General features: G+C 43.4%; 1 protein-coding gene across 2 annotated transcripts in view; it reads right to left on the bottom strand.

Annotated features, from left to right (window-relative positions):
• Positions 1 to 3,969: 3,969 nt before the first annotated feature.
• epha2b (eph receptor A2 b) overlaps positions 3,970 to 19,169 on the bottom strand; it is a 31,918-nt gene continuing 16,718 nt past the window's right edge. The window contains exons 4-17 of one of the 2 annotated variants that reach the window (XM_086116634.1): positions 17,355 to 17,510; positions 16,382 to 16,723; positions 16,159 to 16,289; positions 11,772 to 11,943; positions 11,586 to 11,685; positions 10,383 to 10,438; positions 10,169 to 10,294; positions 9,442 to 9,627; positions 9,315 to 9,376; positions 8,524 to 8,733; positions 8,292 to 8,441; positions 8,017 to 8,210; positions 6,333 to 6,488; positions 3,970 to 5,367 (exon numbers count right to left, since the gene is read on the bottom strand). In XM_086116634.1, the coding sequence (XP_085972760.1) occupies positions 5,259 to 5,367; positions 6,333 to 6,488; positions 8,017 to 8,210; positions 8,292 to 8,441; positions 8,524 to 8,733; positions 9,315 to 9,376; positions 9,442 to 9,627; positions 10,169 to 10,294; positions 10,383 to 10,438; positions 11,586 to 11,685; positions 11,772 to 11,943; positions 16,159 to 16,289; positions 16,382 to 16,723; positions 17,355 to 17,510 (2,150 nt within the window). In that variant the 3' untranslated portion in view covers positions 3,970 to 5,258. Of the gene's footprint in view, positions 5,368 to 6,332; positions 6,489 to 8,016; positions 8,442 to 8,523; positions 8,734 to 9,314; positions 9,377 to 9,441; positions 9,628 to 10,168; positions 10,295 to 10,382; positions 10,439 to 11,585; positions 11,686 to 11,771; positions 11,944 to 16,158; positions 16,290 to 16,381; positions 16,724 to 17,354; positions 17,511 to 19,169 lie in introns of both variants that reach the window. The other variant, XM_086116625.1, reaches the window with a different exon arrangement.

Here is a 19,169-nt window from a genome sequence, read left to right as displayed (position 1 = left end):
TGAACATCCTTTCCGAGACAACCTGTAACAGAGGCTCCTTGGCCTTCCTTCTTATTTTCTTTGCGCACGTGCGCCAAGGGCAACAGGCGGAATGCTGGGAAAAGTCCCGAAAAGGCCGAGCAACGGACGACAGTTTTATCCTCCAGCCCAGCGAGGAAAAGCGCCGGGGGTTTCTGCGGCTTGCGCGCACATGTGAAGCTTGTTTCGCTTATTCAATCGTTTGCATCTGCGAGGACTCCCACAGTGGCAGACACAATGAGAGCTTAATATTAGGCTAAGGCTCACATGACATGACAGGCGTGGTGATGCATGTGTGTGTGTATATAAGTGTATAAATGCTGCAAAACCACCGTCTGCTTCCCTCCCATCTGCTGAAGCACCAAAATAGTCTTCAGAGGACGTGAGAGCGGGAAGGACTTTTGCTGGCTAATGCTTCTGGTCACAAAACTGGCAAGGTCTATGAAGGAGACACCAACAGGAAGTGCCTTTTTCCAATTCACTCCCTTCTCTTATTTTTTTGTGTGTGGACCACCTTAGCTCTCCTGATGGAGGAGAGCGAAGCCTCGGGGTCTAACTAAAACCTGCCCTCCATGTGCTCTCTAATTGCTTTAATGACGGTAATTATCTGCTGGGGTGCATGTTGTGCACAGGACGATTAATGGCCTCCACAACATATGCAGACAGGCGGAAATGAAGGTTGGAGGTGGGGGGGGGGGGCACTGAAAAGTAAGGAAAGAAAATCCACCCACTTTGGAGAGGGACATCCTGCTGACTACAATAAATAGAATCATAACACAGTACTGGCAGTCTTTGTTTTGACGAGAATAGCAAAAATGTTCGACGAATTTTTGATTCTTGGAAGTTTGCAGATCTGCAAAGGATGTCGGACCCACGTGGGTAAAACCCACTCAAATGTGGAGTTTCACAATTATGTGCTAAATCTGTATGTAAGGAATTAAAAAAGAATAATGATTCACTATGTATTTTAAAAACATTTTAGATCATACACATTTGACCTTTGATGACCTCATAGTCTGCTGCAAAAATGATCCGTGAAATATCATTTGGATGATTTGATTTCTGGTTTGGAAATTAATGTCGTACACTCAATTCGGTAGCGTAAGCATAGAGAATTTTTATTTTATTTTTAATTTTTTTTCCAAAATAAACCTCTTCGTTGGTTATTTTATATTAACTCAGAATATCCAAAATAAAAAGGATTAACTTGAACTTGGAACCACAAAAATGTACTCACGTCACAAAAAAAAAAAAAAAGAAAAGAAAAATGAAAGTTGAATCTAGTTTAAGTCCAGCAACTTGTTTCAAATGGTAGTTTTTGAAATGCGTGTCATCTTAGTCCTGGGCATAAAATCTTCCAATTGAGTCACACTGTGGAGCTCGGAGGGGGAATTATGTGCAAAATCCCATAAGGAGAGACGCAGGAAGACCAATATAGACAAAAATTGGAGGATGTGTTTTCTGGTCAGGAACCCAAAGCTAAAGTTAGGCAGGATGTAAATTCCACAGTGCTTGCGTTTTTCTTTTCTTTTTTTTTTTTCCTCCGGCTTTTTCATTGCATGACAAAGAGGAAGAAGTGGGACGTAAAAAAAATTAGCTGTCCGTCAATCTCATCTGGTCTGCGCACGGTGAAAAGATGTGGAAGAAGCAGCGAGAAGAACTGAGTCCCCACGCTGTGGGCACAATGGCCAAACATGCTAATGTGACCTCGTGTAAACCTTTAGCATGGCTCCAATCTCCAACTAAACCCCGTTGCCAGCGTCACCAACACCACCGGGCCTGCCTCCTCTCTTGCGCCCCAGGCATGCCTGTTATTTACAGTCCTTAATGACAAGATGCAAACTTGCTCACATTCAGCCCCCGCAGAGCCTGGATAATCACATTACGACTGACGACAGGGACATCAAGCCCAACTCCGCCGGCCGACGCTTGGTTTGGACATGCTCACGTGTGGATTTGCATAAAACCAATGAGTACAATCAGCAGTCTCTTTGCCTCTCTTTTTCCATCTCGCACTGGAAAAAAAAAAATCCACCGCTGTGAGAGAATGGATGGAAAATGTCTTTCTTCGTTTAAAGGCGGCCACACAAAGCCGCGACTATTTTGAGGCCTTCTATTGGTCGGAGGGTGGCGAGAACACACAGCCAGCTGGAAGTCAAGGACAATGACTCGCCACAGACTTAGTGACAAATCTCAGTTCCCAGGCCCCTTTTTTACAGATGAATTGAATACTTAAACATTGACATTCCTCTTTTCTTATCTGAAGAATGTATTTAAAGGCTATGTCACTTGCATCAATCATTTTGAAGGTAACGGCAAGCGTGATAACGCTGAACGACCTTGTGGAGAAAAAAAAAAGTCAAATGTTCCGCCTAAACATGGCAATGTTGGCAACGTGTGTGTCCTCTGCAAAAAGGAGCTACTGACAGCTTGTAGTTAGTGGAGTCTAACACTGCGCAAATGCTTTTTCCCAACAGGTCGATTTTTTGAATGAATATAAGAAGCTCTGCAAAAAATGTACACTCGGAGTGGTTGCATGTAAAACCCTTTACTCTAGATTTCGAATTAGAAAGAGCACCATTTCAAAATCAAATCATCTGTAAAAGCACGTGAGCACACCTAACAAACTCATTGCCTATGTGGCGCTGCGGTGCAAGGGCACAGACAGAGCAGGCTGATGGCGCTAAAGTTGGGCGCTTGAAAAAAAAGTTCAATAATGGGCGCAGCACGCTCTGGTGACATCTCAGCACACCCAGTAGGAGAGATAGATGTTAGCCAAGTGGTTTTAGGGTAAACGGCAAGGATTTGGGCAGAGTTCTCCAGTAAAAACAGCCTTAACGACTAAACGGAGGACTTGATCATTTAACATCTTGTCATGGTAAATAATAAAGAGACTGCTCCCTGCTCTGCCTGAAGTGCAGTACAGCTTGTAGCGGTCTTCATAGATCACAGACCAGCCGAAATTCCCCCAGATGCCGCCACGCCATTAGAGTCGGATGAGCAAAACCAGGGATTTCCATTGAAACAAAAATATATTACTGACCCGTTGCCGCTTTTCTGCATAAACCGTTGGGGAAATGTACCAGGCAACTTCCTGTCGGGTTGTTTCGCAACCAGTGCCAAATATGGGCATGAGTTTTAAATCATGTTCAAGAGTTTGGGATCATAATTTGCGGTATCTAGGTTTTAATAGAGGCAAAAATATATAAAAAGTGAGACTAAGTCAAAGGGAGCGGGGGGTCTATTATTTGTGGCGGACCACTATATCATTAAACTTGACAATAATCATAATGTATTGCATGTTTTGGCAAATTTTTTTGATACGCAGGGAGAGCTCTCCATACATACTTAAATGCAGTTGGCTTACACTGTCGGCCTACTTGTGATAAGTCAACATTTGGGAGACAGGCACTCTCTTTCTTTTCAAATGTTTTTTTGAGCCCCTTTGTTTGTCTATTTCGTCAGTAAAGTTGATTGAGTTGTATTGATTCGCAAGCTTGCTAGCAAGCCAAAACTGCATCGCGCCGTCGACTCGCTGACTAGTGTAAATGAAAACTTTTTTGAAAGGGTTTCATTCACGGTTATGACATACAAAGTCATATCAATGAAATACTAGCTCTTAATGAAAAAAACCCCCAAATACTGTACTAACATAAGTCATAATGATGAGATACTACTGTATTTCATAATGAGAAACAGTACTAGGTCATCATTATGACTTCGTTTTTGATTAAGACTTGGTATCACAAACTGTGATTATAAGATTTTTTTTTCCTGTTTTATTTGATTTACTTGCAGAAATGGGTTTCTATATTTCTCTTGTCCAAATAAACCATTATTTTGTGTGTCATGACCCAACTATCATGACTCTCATTGTGCAGGCTTGTAATTCTATGTACTGCATATGTACCATGCAAATGCTGATTATGTTTCACAAGCACAGGGACAGCATTGTGTGTCAAAAATCAGCATTCAAAACTTTATTGCTCCACAAATGCATGAAAGCAAACTGAACTTTGAATATTTCAGTTATAAAAGGGACACAGCTTTTTTTTTTTTTAAATGAGGGAGCCACCTTCAATTCTAATCCAAGCTCAGTGTTTTATCAGGACGAATAAATAAAAGTACAAAATAAATAGACTATTAAATACATTTTGAAAAAGTCAGAAACGAAGGCATTATGTCTTTGATGAATGATCATTTTGGGAAAGGCAGCTAAAATGGCTTTGGATAGAAATAGTGGAAATTGTACAAAAAGATCTCTTATGTGACACAAAAAGAATTCCTTTTTCCAAAGCTCCATCTATCATCTACAAAAAGATCATTTGAAGAATTCAAGTCAAAAAAGGTGTACGTCAGTAACACAACAATTTGCAGTCATCAATTAAAAAAGAAAGCCAATACAGGCACTTAAAAATCTCGCACTTCATTGTCAAAGCATTTCCTCCAGAATAGCACATGATTAAGTGTAGTTTACAAAAATAGTCGAGATGCTGGAACTATTATTTAGTCAGAAATCATCTCAGCCACGACAAGCCTGACATTTCCTCCAGACATCTTTTTTTTTTTTTTTTTTGCATTCTGGCAACCCACTCCATCTTCATTACCGGCAGATCAGATAGAGTGCCTTCTCAATGGCACCATTGCTTTTCATTTCTAAAAGCAAAACGAGTCATTTCCCGTCCCTTCTACACAAACAAAACCACAATATTTTCAAAGGAAGTGCTACATTAGAATTTTTTTTAAATCCCAGTGGTTTGGGTGAACTCCCAAATCAAAAGAAAAAATGGATTATTTACAGAGTACCTCATACATAAGCCTCACTTTTTGCTTACAACATTATAGCTTAGTTTGGTTCGGGGCCACCAGGAGCTCATTTCGAGCGTCGTCGCCGGTTGAACAGGGAGTGGAAGCTGGACTCCTTTATCGCTCTCTCCGCCCACACTGCCACACCTTGAGCGTTTGCTCCACATATGTGAAACCATTCCCATGAGTGCTGTTTCTTTCTTTTTTTTCTTTTCTTTTTTTAAGCAGGACTGAGTACTGGAGTCTACTTGAGTATTTCCGCCATTGCTCACTGATGTTTGCTGTGCTCTCTTTGTTGATACGAGCGTCAAAAAGCGTACAGGATGTTTGTTTTTGCTTGCGTCGTCCGTCCCTGCGCTATCGCTCCAGCTCATTTGGGAGTCCAAAGGGCTCTCTGCTTCAGTGCTTGATTTCAAATCCCTTTGTGATGACGTTCACACTGCGAACACGCTCAGGGTGCTGGTCTGGTCCTTTAAGCCCAAAATGCTGTAGGCGATTCTTTTCAAATGGCCAGGCAGCCTCACCCCGATCTTCTTAATGTCCCTGTGAGAGAGAGACATGGCATTTGTTGAGCGTTTGCACTCTGGGCCCCTTTCCAACACTTCACGCTCCGGTGCCTTGAAGTCATTAAATATCCGCTTGCACTCCATTCATGTGGAGCGGGTGAAACGTAACAACATGAAAGGACAGCACTTAAGTCAAAGCCTTCATTAGCGGCTTTAATGATTTAACAATCGATTCACTTGGCTGCCGGTGGCCTTCAGAGTGCTTGCAGATGGAACCACGCAATCACAGCATACTCCGCGACAAACACTTGAAAGGATTTTGTCATCTGCTTCCCAATCTCCGCAAATCACAGCCGGTTAAGATGTGAACGGCACGCGGCAGGCAGGGAAGATGCCGCCTTTTGCGGCTTCCTTTTGGCCGCTCGCCCGCTCGGAAAAAGCTCTGGGCCTCATGATTGTCCCAAACAAGCAGATATGATGTGCTTGACTAAGTCTTTTCTCCAAACGTTTGGGCAATTTCATTCAATTGCCCTCTTCTAAGTGTTGCCATACATGTGAGAAGATAAGACTCGACTCCTCTTACGCCTTCAATTTCTTGGAGAATATTCTCTTCACTTAAAAAAAATGAAATGCCACAAGAAGTATTTGGTCCTCATCAGCCAAAAGTGACTTTTTGAGGGTTTGCAAAAGCGCCGCTCCGGGCAAAGGGAGGGATGAAGGGATGAGAGAAAGAAGAAGTGGCGTGGCCTCAAAAAGAAAGCCACATCTTTTTTTGTACTTTTTCCATAACAAGCATTTGACAAGTTCTGACTGAGGCTGGAGATAATAATGACGCCAGCGATTTTGCAGATTCTAGAAGCTGCTTGGACAAAGTCAAGAACAGATGTCCCGTTGGGAGAAAAAATACACTCTTGGAATCAAATGTATCGAGCAAAACCAAAAAACACAATCATATAAAAGGAATACGTGGCGTCAGCAAATGTGAGCACGGGCCAAACTTACTCGTTCTTCATCTGCAGGACTTGGTCCATGCTGACGATGCCGGCGCAGCTGAAGTTGTCGCTGTATTGGCTCATCTTTATGGATTCCAGCCACTCGGACACCGACCTGAAGGGCGAGCCGTCTGACCCGCTCACACTGGGCAAGCGGATTGATACGCTGCAGGAGGAGAATGAGTAAATCACCTCCATTATTAAAATAAGAATAATTATAATAAAGCAGATGAGTGACGAATTTAATAACAGCGCGGGAAGACACTGTGATGAAAACCAGTTGGCGCAGCCAGGGAAAAAGTGACGATTGAGATACGACAGAGCTGGCCTTATGCCCCTGCTGCTGTCACAAAAAGAAAAAAAACATTTGCATTCTTGCACACGCACACACACGCACACAAAGACATTTAACAGTGTCTATGTTTCTCTACAAGGAGTGTTGTCGCCGCTAGTAAGACATCAAGTTTGATCGATTGAGTGCAGCGGTGTATGAGACACACCCTCTCACTGCTTCTCAAACACGATCAAATTGATGGATGGATTTTTATACTCTTAAAATCAGTTGGTCAAAAGTAACCCAATCTGGGTGAAATCTGTAACTCAGTACTGGTTCCAAAAGGGACAGAGCCAGTTCTGGGTTATTTACACACAGAGGTTTTGAGCCTACCTATACTGATGAGTTAGAGCTAGTAAGAAATGGGTTACCTGTTTGCACTACAGCTGTGGTTAAAAAAAAATAAAAAATAAAATGTATTTTTACTCCCATAAGAAGGAGCGGCAACTTTCACCTGTCAGGGCTCACCACAGTAAACCACTCACATTCAGATATGTTTGGCACAGTTTTTACTCCTGATGCCCTTCCTGATCTTCCGGAGTGAGCCGTCTGTCTTGAGTGAGATTTGAATCCTGAACCCTGTGTCCAAAGTCGGATTCATCCAAGCACCACCAATGTTTTTTTTCTTCAGAATGTCACATTCAATTTACTTCAACTGCAGAACACAAATGGGAACCAGCTTCAGCTCTTTGGCCTGCCCACATCCAATCTTTTAAACAATTTGGCGGGTCGAAATAGTCAAGTCAAGTTTGGGTAAAAGTAACACAATCTGCTAAAAATTCACAACAACCCAGCATTTTTGAATGTGTACCATTTCAAGAGAAGGTGCTCCTGATTTGCTAACCCAAATGTGTAGTGCTGCTACTTTGGGTCCACAAAGTAACTAGTACATATGAGGTGTGTCCAAAAAGTTCCAGGACTGGTATCACAAAAGATATATTTCAAATCCAAATGACAAATTTGATCCCTTCAAAGTAGTTCTCGAAGAATTCTTCCGGTATTCTCTGTGGCTCCGTTGTCACGGCTATCTTGATATCGTCCAGGTCTTCAAAACTGATTTCCCTGATGACTTGCTTGAGCTTGAGAAACAGGAATAATAATATGGAGCCAGGTCAGGTGAGTCGGGAGGTTACTCCAGCATGGCGATATTCTCTCAAACAGGAACTTTCAGACATCCACGGCATTAAAGTAGCCCGCATTAAAGGGGAAAAGTTGTAGTTTGTTGTTGGTTTTGAAATGTGTCTTTTGTGACACCAATCCTGAAACCTTTTAGACATACCTTGTATATTGTGGCCACAACTTTCTTTTATCCCCGTGTCTGGCGCTCTGTACTTTGATGAGCTAGTTGAATAAAGGTTACCGTGGGTCAAAGTCGGCAATGGCCTTGAGGGAGTCTGGACTCCGCAGCAGTTTGTCCAATAGATTGACAATGTCCCCGAAACGCGGTCTCTTGGAGCGGTCCTGGAGCCAGCATTGCAGCATGAGCTGGTAAACGGCCGAGGGACAATCCATGGGCGCAGGCAGCCTAAAAGCCTCGTTGATAGCCTTCATCACCTGCAGACAAGAAACAGGAGTCCTGTTAATAAGCGGCCAGTAAACATTGGAGCAATGTGCCAGCGAAACCAAAAATCTCACCTCGTGATTACTCATGTCCCAGTAGGGCCTTTCGCCAAACGCCATCACTTCCCACATAACAATGCCAAAACTCCACACGTCGCTCGCTGATGTGAACTTCCTGTATGCAATTGCTTCCGGGGCTGTCCAGCGGATGGGGATCTTTCCTCCCTGTTCAATAAAAAGGCGCCAAATGCATCTAGACATGCCTATAAAGTTAAGGGTCCAAACTATCCATCATGCGTCTACTCACACTTGTGGTGTAGGTCCCCTCAGGATCATCTTCCAGCACTCGCGATAAGCCGAAGTCGGACACTTTACACTCTAGAGTGTTGTTGACTAGGATGTTGCGAGCAGCCAGGTCGCGGTGGACGTAGCTCATATCAGAGAGGTACTTCATGCCCGCGGCGATGCCACGTAGCATGCCCACCAGCTGGAAGGAGGAAATCTCGCCGTCGCGGTCCTGACGGCAAGAAAAAAAAAATGTTATCAGCTCCATAGCACAGTTGAAGCTAATCGCTCCAGGAATGTGTAAATGTTCAAGGCTAGCAATTTGAGCACATAAGAGATGATACTTAATGGGTACTTGTGTTCTTCTAATTGTGATTTAATAAAGTTATTATGTTATGTTTTCCATCCATCCATTTTCAACCCCGCTTATCCCAAACAGGGTCGTGGTTCGTGCTGGAGGCGATCTCAGTTAACAACGGGTGACATTTTTGCCATAAAGACAGAAAATAATGTGAAAACACCACTGAGAAATCATTGTCTTCCAGTTAAGTGGGTTTCTCGAATGGTAACATAAAATGGCCTCCGGTGGCTTCGATTCTCTCGACGACTGCTTTGTTAGTCCATTCATATAAACACCCATTTTGTACACACACACACGCACGCACGCACACACACACACACACACACACACACACACACACACACACACGCAATGTAAATGCAAATGAGCACCCACAGGACAGGGACCAATGCCAAATCAAGATTTGTACTATGTGTCCAGTATTTGTCAGAGTTGAATTTGTGTGAACTCACCCTGAGGTATCTGTCCAGTGCTCCATTCTCCATGTACTCCGTCACAATCATGGCGTGTTTGACTGCACATCAACATAAAACGTGTTAAGAACCAGGTGATATGACATTTCAATTGCAAAGTCCTTACATTTGGTGACCACCCCCTCGAGCCGGATGATGTTCTGGTGGGAGAATTGGCCCATTATGGAAGCCTCGCCCAGAAAGTCCTGCCTCTGTTTCTCTGAGTAGCCTGGCTTCAGTGTCTTGATGGCCACGGCCACCTCTGTGCGACCTGGGGGCTTCAGACTACCACGATATACCTCACCAAACTCTCCTGTAAGACACAACAGCAATAGTTTATATTAACAAAGTCAGAACATGACCATGTCAGATGGACGTGTGTTCCGGCGTTTTGGATTTCGGCCTGTGGGGGATTTCTTTGTGTGAAACGGAACGAAGCAAAAAAAAAAAAAGGTGTGTGGCTGTTTGGCCCGAGGCTCTCCTCCAGAGGTGTGTTCAAGGTTTGGTGTTGCTTAAGCAGCGGGTGGCCTGTGGTATGGGAGTATGGGAATCAGCTGTCACATGAGGAGAAAGGCAGGGAGGGGGTACAGTCATGGGAACCGGAGTGGGGGGGTGTATGGGAAGGAAAAAAAGGGCTCCCACTTGAATAAACATCTCATGCGTGGGAGATTTTTAAGGTGCCAATGTACAGTATCACAACTTGGAAAGATTTGCTACAACAGGTCAGGTAGATGTTCATCTTACCGAACTAATCTGCTGTCAATCAACAGGTTAAGTTGTGGAAAATGTGCTGTGTAAACAGCCTCGCTGGGGATTGTAACATCTCTCAGCACGCTTGGCAGGCTGTCACTCACCAGCTCCAATGACTTTCTGTTTGCTGATGTGGCTGGGATGGATTTCGGTCGCAAACTTCAGTACAGCCGTGTTGGGGTCCTCGTAGGTGTGCGGGTCCACGTAGGTCTTCAGGGGCTTTAGTTGCTCTATGGCGTCAGACAACAACAAGGATTAAGTCAGATGAATGAAATGAGGAGAAAGAGAGATGAGATTTTTTTTTTCCCCCACAGGTACCTGGGCTGGAGAAGTAGGCGTCTTCCGGTCCCTGTCTGGTATGAGAGTTTCTTTTCCTGAATGACAAGACACACAAAAGTTCACTTTTATATCCCACCACTTCAATCAGCCCTAATTGAATCGTTTGCATCACAAATGTGTTATTGTTTTACACCTTCTTAAGTTACTAGTGAAATTAATTCATTTTGAAGTTTAAAACTCTATATTTTTTGAAAGATAAAATGCCATGTACATTTTTCACCAGGTCCAATGTGTCTGCAAAGTTTGGAGTTTTTGTGCCTGTTTGAGGGCCCACCTCAAAACTGTGATTCATTTTGAAAACAAATGATTTTTACCAAAAAAAAAAAAGGTTCTTGAAACAGTCACTGCAAGGTCACTCAATAGAAAATGTATGATTGATTAAAAAATGTTCAAACCTTTATTTGTATTGCAGTTTCATACAGAGCAACGCGAAGTGCTTCACCAAACAAGTGATAAAAGACACAAGCACATCCCTCCCACCAACCTAGTCTCTGAACCCTCTGGGATACCCAACAATAATTGCAAATAATACATAACATGTAATTGTTCAGATATAAACATGACAGTGACACCAGGGCCTGCAAGGGGTGTTAAAATGTGTATTTTTGTGTGCAAATATTATCATTCAATTGTACTGTATGTCACCTGTATTTCATGACACATACACACACACCCGCACACACACACAACTAATTGCCTCAAAATTCCGACATGAAGGCTGCGTGAGTAGGTGAGGTTGCATCTTGCACTTCCTCATGCAACAGGGCTGCTTTAATATCAATGGCACATAGCAACCTTTGTCATGGCTTTCACAAAGGATCTCTTTGATCCGCGCTAATGATGTGCCGTGTTTGATGAGCCAATTGAATCAAAGGAGTGACGATTAAACAGGCTGCCATCGGAACGTTTCAGCTCAGCATTACAAGACATAGAAACACATTGGAGCAAGAGGCCCATCCCTTTTGTCACGACAATACAGCACTTTGGACACATTTCCTTTCAAAGGCCCTGACAATGTCAAGCATTGAATCAGTGAATGTGCAACACTTTAGTTTTGTTCCCTTGAGAGTTAGAACACATTGAGACTCAGAAAATTGACAGAGGGAAAAAAGAAGAGGTGACGACAGATTGAATGCAAAGGCCATTTGGAGGCCCCGTCGAGGAAGAGGAGTGCTTACTGACCGTCTGCGTAGGAAGACGACCACGAGCAGTATAAACAACACGGCCGCGCCTGCGACTGGCACGCCGAAAATGAGCGCAGGGTTGCTCTGAGTCAACGGTTCTGTAAAAAGGCAAGCATAGACGCATCAATTACAGCTGCGATGTTCCAAACGTGTCAAAAGTGGCCTGATTCGTTCTCCTGTTTACCTGCAGAAGAGGTTTCAAACTGTTCCTCTACACTGGAGTCCCCAGGACTGCCGTCGCTCCTGAGGGCCTGCACCCTGAACAGGTAGGCCGTGCCTGGGGCCAGATTGCTGATCTGCACAGAACTCTTCTCCAGTATCAGCACTGTGTAGGTGGTCACGTCCAGATTGTCATCCTGAGAGGACAGAGTATTTCAAGTAAGCCCACTCTGGTTTCACAAGATATCAACAGCATTTGTCCTCTGAACCCTTGAATGGCCGGACGAAGAAAATCTCATTGTAAAAAAATCCTTGCATTTCCTGGTTATTTGGGACACAAATAACGAAAAAAACCCCGTCCATTTAAATACAATTAAATAAAATTGTAGATTTTATTTAAAAAAAAAACATGCCAAACAGAATCACTGGCCGAACTCTGACAAAATGCCTTTTGGATACAAAATATGTTGAGTCATGTGGAATCTTGTTTTTGGGAATATTTATTGACAATTTCAAAGGAGATTTTCACATCAGTCATGCTCACTTGGCCACAAACAATAAACAGCCAAAAAAATGTGTCATAAAATAGCAATACTATGAACATTGCGTGAGGATTCAAACAACTTCAAGTGTCCTTGTTATGGGAAGCTGCAAAGCATGAATTGCTTGCCTTCAGACAGAGGAAGATTTTACATTTCCCATGCTTCCATCTGCTCTGACCCTTTGCACAGAACAGACACCGACCTCTGACATCACTGTGGACTGGCAAATGTACCGTTTTGTCATTACGGACATCCTGCAGTGGATGAGCGACTGTGTTACGAAATCATCTCTTCAGTTCTGCTGGTGAGAGGGAAGAAGGTCATCCAACCATTGTTGTTTTCCTAACATTTAGGAAACGGTAACTAACCCGGAGTTTGAACTTTTTTAGAGGCATTGGCTTCTTTTTCGGCAGGCTGCAGTCTCTCTTGTACATCAGCCACACGTTTGAGATAGAAAGGTCAAGGTTGTGTCCAAAGATTGGACAGTACCGCCTTTTGGATTTTGGGGGAGTCTTGTCAAGTTGTGATAAGCATGTCTGAAAAACCAATGCCACCCCTGTGCTCATTGTAGGTTGTTAATCACGCCTGGAGACGGCACGCCACCCTTCGCTTTGGTATCCTTGTCCCTTCGATTGGCCTTCGTTGTAGATTGAACTCCCACCGTGTTGCTCCGGTGGTTCACACACTTGTCTTGTCATTCAATCTGACGGCAGCAATCCCTTCTAATGATGTGTAGTCAAATGCTCCTTGCCCTTTCTTCTTCAGTTCATTGTCCTTCATCAAGGGAGCTCGACCAGTGTGATTTTCACGGGGTGTGCCGATGCATTTCATGCCAAGAGACGAATCCATTTCCTTGAGCACAGTGTAACTGGTGAAGAATTTGTTCGCAATAGACAGCGGACATTCTTGGGTCTGCACCACTTTGGTTCTGAACAGAACCGTCGTTTCTTCCCCACTAAGTTACGTTGAACAACATCGAGGTAGCGGGTCATGGATCATTCCAGTGGTATTGGCCCAACTGTAGATCTTGAAGCCGAAACAAGGTTTGTTTCGGATGAACTGACGCAGATTTTCTGCTCTGGTCACTTTGGAAGAAACTGTGATCTATCTCATCTACTGACTGCTTGTAAGTAATGTGAAAAGATCGCAGCTCCCTACGACTTGCTGGTTGTCATTGAAATAGATGAAACGACATAGCATCTTGATGCGATTTCATGGCATGAGTTCTGCAGTCACGGGGAAGCTTGATTCCATGGCTCAGTAGTCAGTCTTCAATGACAGGAAATTCAAAACCTCCCATGAATAGTAGCACAGCCAGGAAGTGTTCCATCGCTGCAAGGGTTGTGTTGATTGAAAATCCCGTGTCTTGAGGAGAATAGAGAGTGGCGCGGTGAGCAATAAGTCTTTTTATCTCATCCGTGAAGATTGTTTGGAAGTAAGTGAAAGGTGACTTCATTTCGTTTGGGAGGGCAAATATATTTTTTTCTGAAATCTGGACTGGCTCACTATCTGCCTGTGCCCAAATCCTCGGCTGGCCTGCTCTTTTCTCCTCCCTGTGGCTTTCTTTCCTCTCCTCCTGGTCGCTGATGAGATGAGGTGGTGATGATGAGCTTATGCCAGTAATGTCACACTATCATCAGCGTCTGCTGGCAGCTCCTCAATTGGTTTGAGGATATTCTTTCCTCTCCTCCCAGCTTTGGGTGCCAGTATTGAAAACGTGTACTGCCCAGGCTGGCCTTCCAGTCTGGGTCAATAACTGTATTGCCGCCGTCGGAGAGACCCTCTGTCTGACTCTTCTGGGTCACCTGGTGTCATTTTTTTCTTTCCACTTTGAGTCACTGGACAGTGTCTTGCACACAGCCTTCCTTTCTTGAAGTGATGTCCTGTGATCTGGCACTTATTTATCTCTAGACAAGCGAAGCCACTCCCACTCTTGCATTAGAATGAATGGTGGGACGAACATGTCAACGACCCGATACATCATCCACAGTAAAAGGGAGTTGATGATGTTCAACAAGTTCTTTCAACTTGTGCTTTTCTGCAGAAATGGTCAGTTTCAGTGACTATTTTCCCCAATGCCATTCTTGGGTTACACAAGACAGTAAGGCTTACGCCAAGGCTTGCATTTGAACGCTTGGACAATCATGTCAATGAATCGGGTTGCTACAGTCATTGAAACACAGGATATGAATGCTAAAGCTACTTTGTGTCTGCAAATTGACCCATTGACTGAGTTCACCACGCAGAGAATGTTTGCAGAGGCAGACATGCGTGTACTATTGCTACATCCTAACCCCTAATATAGCAAATGTATCTATTTGGCATAGCTTGTCTGAAAAATTATTGCTTGCTTTTATTTTCATTTTCATCAAGTTACTCAATTATGTACATTAGTCACAAATCCCAATATGACAATAAAAATACATTCCAACCTTTGAAAAAATAACCAGAAACAAGTTAAAAAAAGCTTTCAGCCACTCTGCCCCCAAACTCTGGAACTCACTCCCACCCAACATTCGAAATCCTGATTCTCTTCCCACATTCAAATCCCCTCTAAAAACCCACCTATTTAAAATCACATACTCCGTTTAAATTCATCCCCTCTTTTGTTATTTATAATTTTATCTGTGGTTTTATTGTTCCTGTTTTGATTGTAAGGTGTCCTTGAGTGTTTTGAAAGGCGCTAATAAATAAAATGTATTATTATTATTATTATAAGTGGATGGTGGTTTTAGACGCTGTACATAATCCCCCCCCCCCCTAAAACAAGTCTAAGTGTGTGGGGGTTCTTTTTGTTTGTTTTGCGCATATGTACACCATGTATAAAAGAAGGTTTAATAAGTTGAGGTCCACTTCCAATCAAATGTCTAAAATATAATCCTAGAGTTAGTGTGCCAAATGGATACTATGGCCATTAAATGGAAGCATGGCAACAAAATGCTTACTTGGCTCAATTTTGATTCACAAATGTCTTTAAAAAATGATAATGCAAAAGTCCATTCATCTGGCAGGTGACATGTATTGAACACATAACTGCAGGTCTGAAAAAAAAAAGATTTCCAAGAGAGAATTGTCAAGAATTCAGACGAATCTACATAATATGAAATCTGCAAAATTTAGATGTGTTAAGTGTAAGTATAAACAGCACAGTAGTTGAAAAGATTGATAAACCACCTCGTAATTTATTTTTTGTTCGTTCTCTTCACTGGAGGAACCTTGTTTGTACTATTCACAAATACAAATATATATCAAGGATGATTTAAATTGAATATGTACAGTATTATATATTAGCAGATTTTTTTTTAATTGTTAATTTATTTTTTTTTGGATGGAGCAGACCCTTTTTTTCATGGTTTATCGTATTCTTATGTTTTTTAAAGCAATGTTGGGGTAAATGAATGTCAATTAAATGGGGATTTTTACGATTCGTGGGCCGGCCTGCTCTGTATTCTCTGTGAATGTGGTGGTCACCATTCATGATACTGATGGGATAAATGATTTCAAAGGTCCAGTTAACGGTTACATTCATTCTCATCAATCTCCCGACGTGGAACGTGCCCAACATACACAGCGTAGCGACCAAATTCCTCGGCTCAACTTCCCATGGGAAGCTTCTGGATTTCTAAGCCCAGTCACAATAAAACTACTGTTTCAAGACCTGTGCAGTATTAGTCATGCGCTTTATTCACCATATCACGTCTAACCAACTTTACCACTGCGGTGCGCAATAACACAGATTTCAACAAACCCCAAAGAATCTGCCTTTTATCTGCATGTCTTTGACTTTAATTCATACAAAATGCAAAAGAGTGATTCAATCTGCCACCTGTCAATACTTGTGCGTAATTTTAATTGTGAGAAGAAAAGTACCTTCTTGCGATAGGTTAGTTCATAGTGGAAGGGCCGAAGTTGGAAGCGCGGTCGGGGGGACACATCCCAGGAGATGGACAACTTGGTGGCTGTTCTCTCCACCATTCGAATGGAGGTGATCTTTGGGGGATCTGAGGACACAGTGTGACTTTTTCAGTTTGTTTTTTCAGCTCAAGGAAAATGGACATGTTATGCTCTACAGAATGCCAGCATCCGTCGTCACCTGTGTAGCGCAGCGAGGTAGTGAGAGCACTGGTGGAAGGCGCTGCCTGACTGCCAAACATGGACACTCCGCTGTGAGCCTCCACGGTGAAGGTATAGTTTAGGTGAGCGTCCAGCTCGCTTACTGACACTTTAGTATCGGTCAGGCCGTTACTGGATGGGTCATAATGGATCTTGTCCCCGCACGGCTGACAGGAGGAGCCCTCACAGCGTTGGCATTCCACGCTGTACGTCAGGTCCGTCCGGCCTCCACTGTCATCTGGTGGACTCCAGGAGAGGAGGATTTTTCCAGCAGATAGTTGTATGGTGGTGGCCGTGAGATCTTTGGGAGCAGAGGGGAGGCCTGAGCGTAGGATAAATAAGAATAAGGATATTAAAATATAGAACGTGGGGTGTTGAAAATGTGGTCAAGAAGCTGACCGACGTCCATTTCCTAGCTGCACGCAGCTTATACTTAACAATTTACACGTGATTTACCCTCATTGTACTAAAATGGTGCCATGAGATACGAGCAAAGGCAATTGGACATTTTTTTTTCTTACAAAGTCCATTTCACATTAAACAGTGCAGAACACGATAGAAGGCTAATGTAAAGCATCGGTGTCAATTTGCTACAACCCTTTAAGCCATGCGTTTTTAAACAGTATAACAGATTCTTTCTCCTCTGGAGGAAAAAGCTCAATGTTATTGGAATGGGAGCCAACGTACACCTTGTTAAACTCGTATCGTGCTTGAGACTGACCTAGGCGAAAACCTCACAATTTCACCTAGCCCATCTGTCTGGGACACCTGCTTCAGAGACTTGAAAATTCTCTAGTATGAGTTTGTCAAATTACGAGCAATTTTCTTTCCTTCTCATTTTAAATGTTTGCACATAGTAAGGTCCGTTAAGGCATTTCCGTTCCCGATACTTCTGTCCATATGAGCCAAAGGTCACACTTGGTGTGAAAAAGGAGATGAGGGCGTGCCATCACCTGAGCACGGTCCAGTGGGGGGGTCGTTGGGGGCCCGAAAAAAGCCATCCATGCAGGAACAGAACAAAGCCCCGGAGCCCGGCCCTTGGGAGTTGGCAGGACATGGCTGACACTTCTCAACAGAAGCTTCCGCTTTGAAGAAGCCGGGCTGACATTCTGCACAGAAGAGAGAGAGAGAAAAAAGAAGACATTTGCAAGTGTGACTTGAGGCAAACTTTACGTGTGACACGGAAGCAGTCGGTCCAACCTCCTTGAAGATTGCGCCAGTGCCGTGAACTTTTTACCTCTTGTGTGTAAGAGCAAGCTTCAGTGGAACGTTTCATTAGACACCGGTCAAAGGTGACAGAGATATGAGAAGGAAAACGGGGGGCTGTGCAGTGTTGACTCAAGTCATTACAACTCTCCATCTCTGCAACACTGCTACCGATACTTCTTCTCTTTGCTTCTTGTAACACAGCAAATTGCGGCCTCTCTAAGCAAACGCAACCAGTCGTCCCACATTCCACAGCAGGAAGACGAGGCTACAAGTTGCACTCATACTTAAAACACTGGCATCCCTTTGAAACTTCAACATCATGGTTCAATTCATTTCCCGTTTGACATGGCCAAAGACGTGTGTGTTATTTTTAGATTTTGCAATCTACATCTGTTCTACCGGAAACTTTGAGCCTGTGTGCAGTCAGAAAATTGTGTATGATAATGTGATTGTTTCACCCTTTTTTAATGGCATTATTTTGGGAATTTAAAAACCAAATTACTGACTTGTGACATTTTCAATGGAGGGTTCTCCTGCTATGGAGAAAAAAAATCATAAAACGGAAGACAATTTAACATAGTTTTGAAACAAAATGGTAACAAACACTAAAATCACGGTTCAAAGTCTCATACTCTGTTGAAAGCTAAGGAATAACCGGTTCGAGATTGAAAAGAAAGAGCAAAATCAGAATGCGAAATTTAAAGTGCACAGTCAGCCAGGTGAGGGAGGTCAAAGTAAGAGTCAGGCGCTCCCTCTTTTGTGTTCCAGTCAAGAGATGAATAGCAACAAATTCAAGCAAGACATTTGATTCTGGCCTGGCCGACTCCAAAGTAAACTCCCCTTACAATAACCCATCTGACATGTCATCAAGGCATGGATTACTGTTTCAAAGTGCTGCTGTGCAAGCTAGTGAAGAAAACTGGATTTACCAAGTGTGTTAATGTGCCCACTATGTGTGTTGATTCTCACTTCTTCAATGGAGTCATCTTTCCTATCTGACACAAGAAAGAAAATGATATATACTGTATACCTGACACATTTAAAAAGAAATACAACTAAAAGCAACAGAGGGGAGCAGTGCTGAATGAAGAGCACTCAACATTGTACCACATTCTCTCCCCCCCGCTCACACCACATGCATGCGTTTGAAAGCATATGGCTCAGATAAGATGACACTTGCTTTCACACGTCCAACAGTAAGTGGCCAGAACCGCAGGTAGCGCGCCCGCCTCGCCGTGTGTCGGCATGCTGAAATATGAACTTAATATGGCGTGAAATGTTCCAGAGAGCGCGGTATAAAAGAGTGAAAATGAGAGAGCACTCTGTTGGCCGTGAACATTCCGCCAGCGGTTAGCGACAACGGCTGCTGCTCGTGTCCTCTCACCATGGCACGTTTACACGTTCGCATGGGCGGCTTGTGCCTGTTGCCGGTCACCTGTTCACGTCAATTTGCCTGCATTTCTATGTACATGTATGTTGCTCTTAACACAGGTTGCCTCTTATCCCACTCGGAATGCCGCAGGGTTGAAATAGCCCCGGACAGATGGCATAAAACTGGA

This window comes from Hippocampus guttulatus, chromosome 1 (assembly GCF_054856545.1).
Source record: "Hippocampus guttulatus isolate MCC_2025c chromosome 1, RoL_Hgut_1.0, whole genome shotgun sequence".
Taxonomy (NCBI): domain Eukaryota; kingdom Metazoa; phylum Chordata; class Actinopteri; order Syngnathiformes; family Syngnathidae; genus Hippocampus; species Hippocampus guttulatus.
This window is presented reverse-complemented; position numbering and strand designations above follow the sequence as displayed.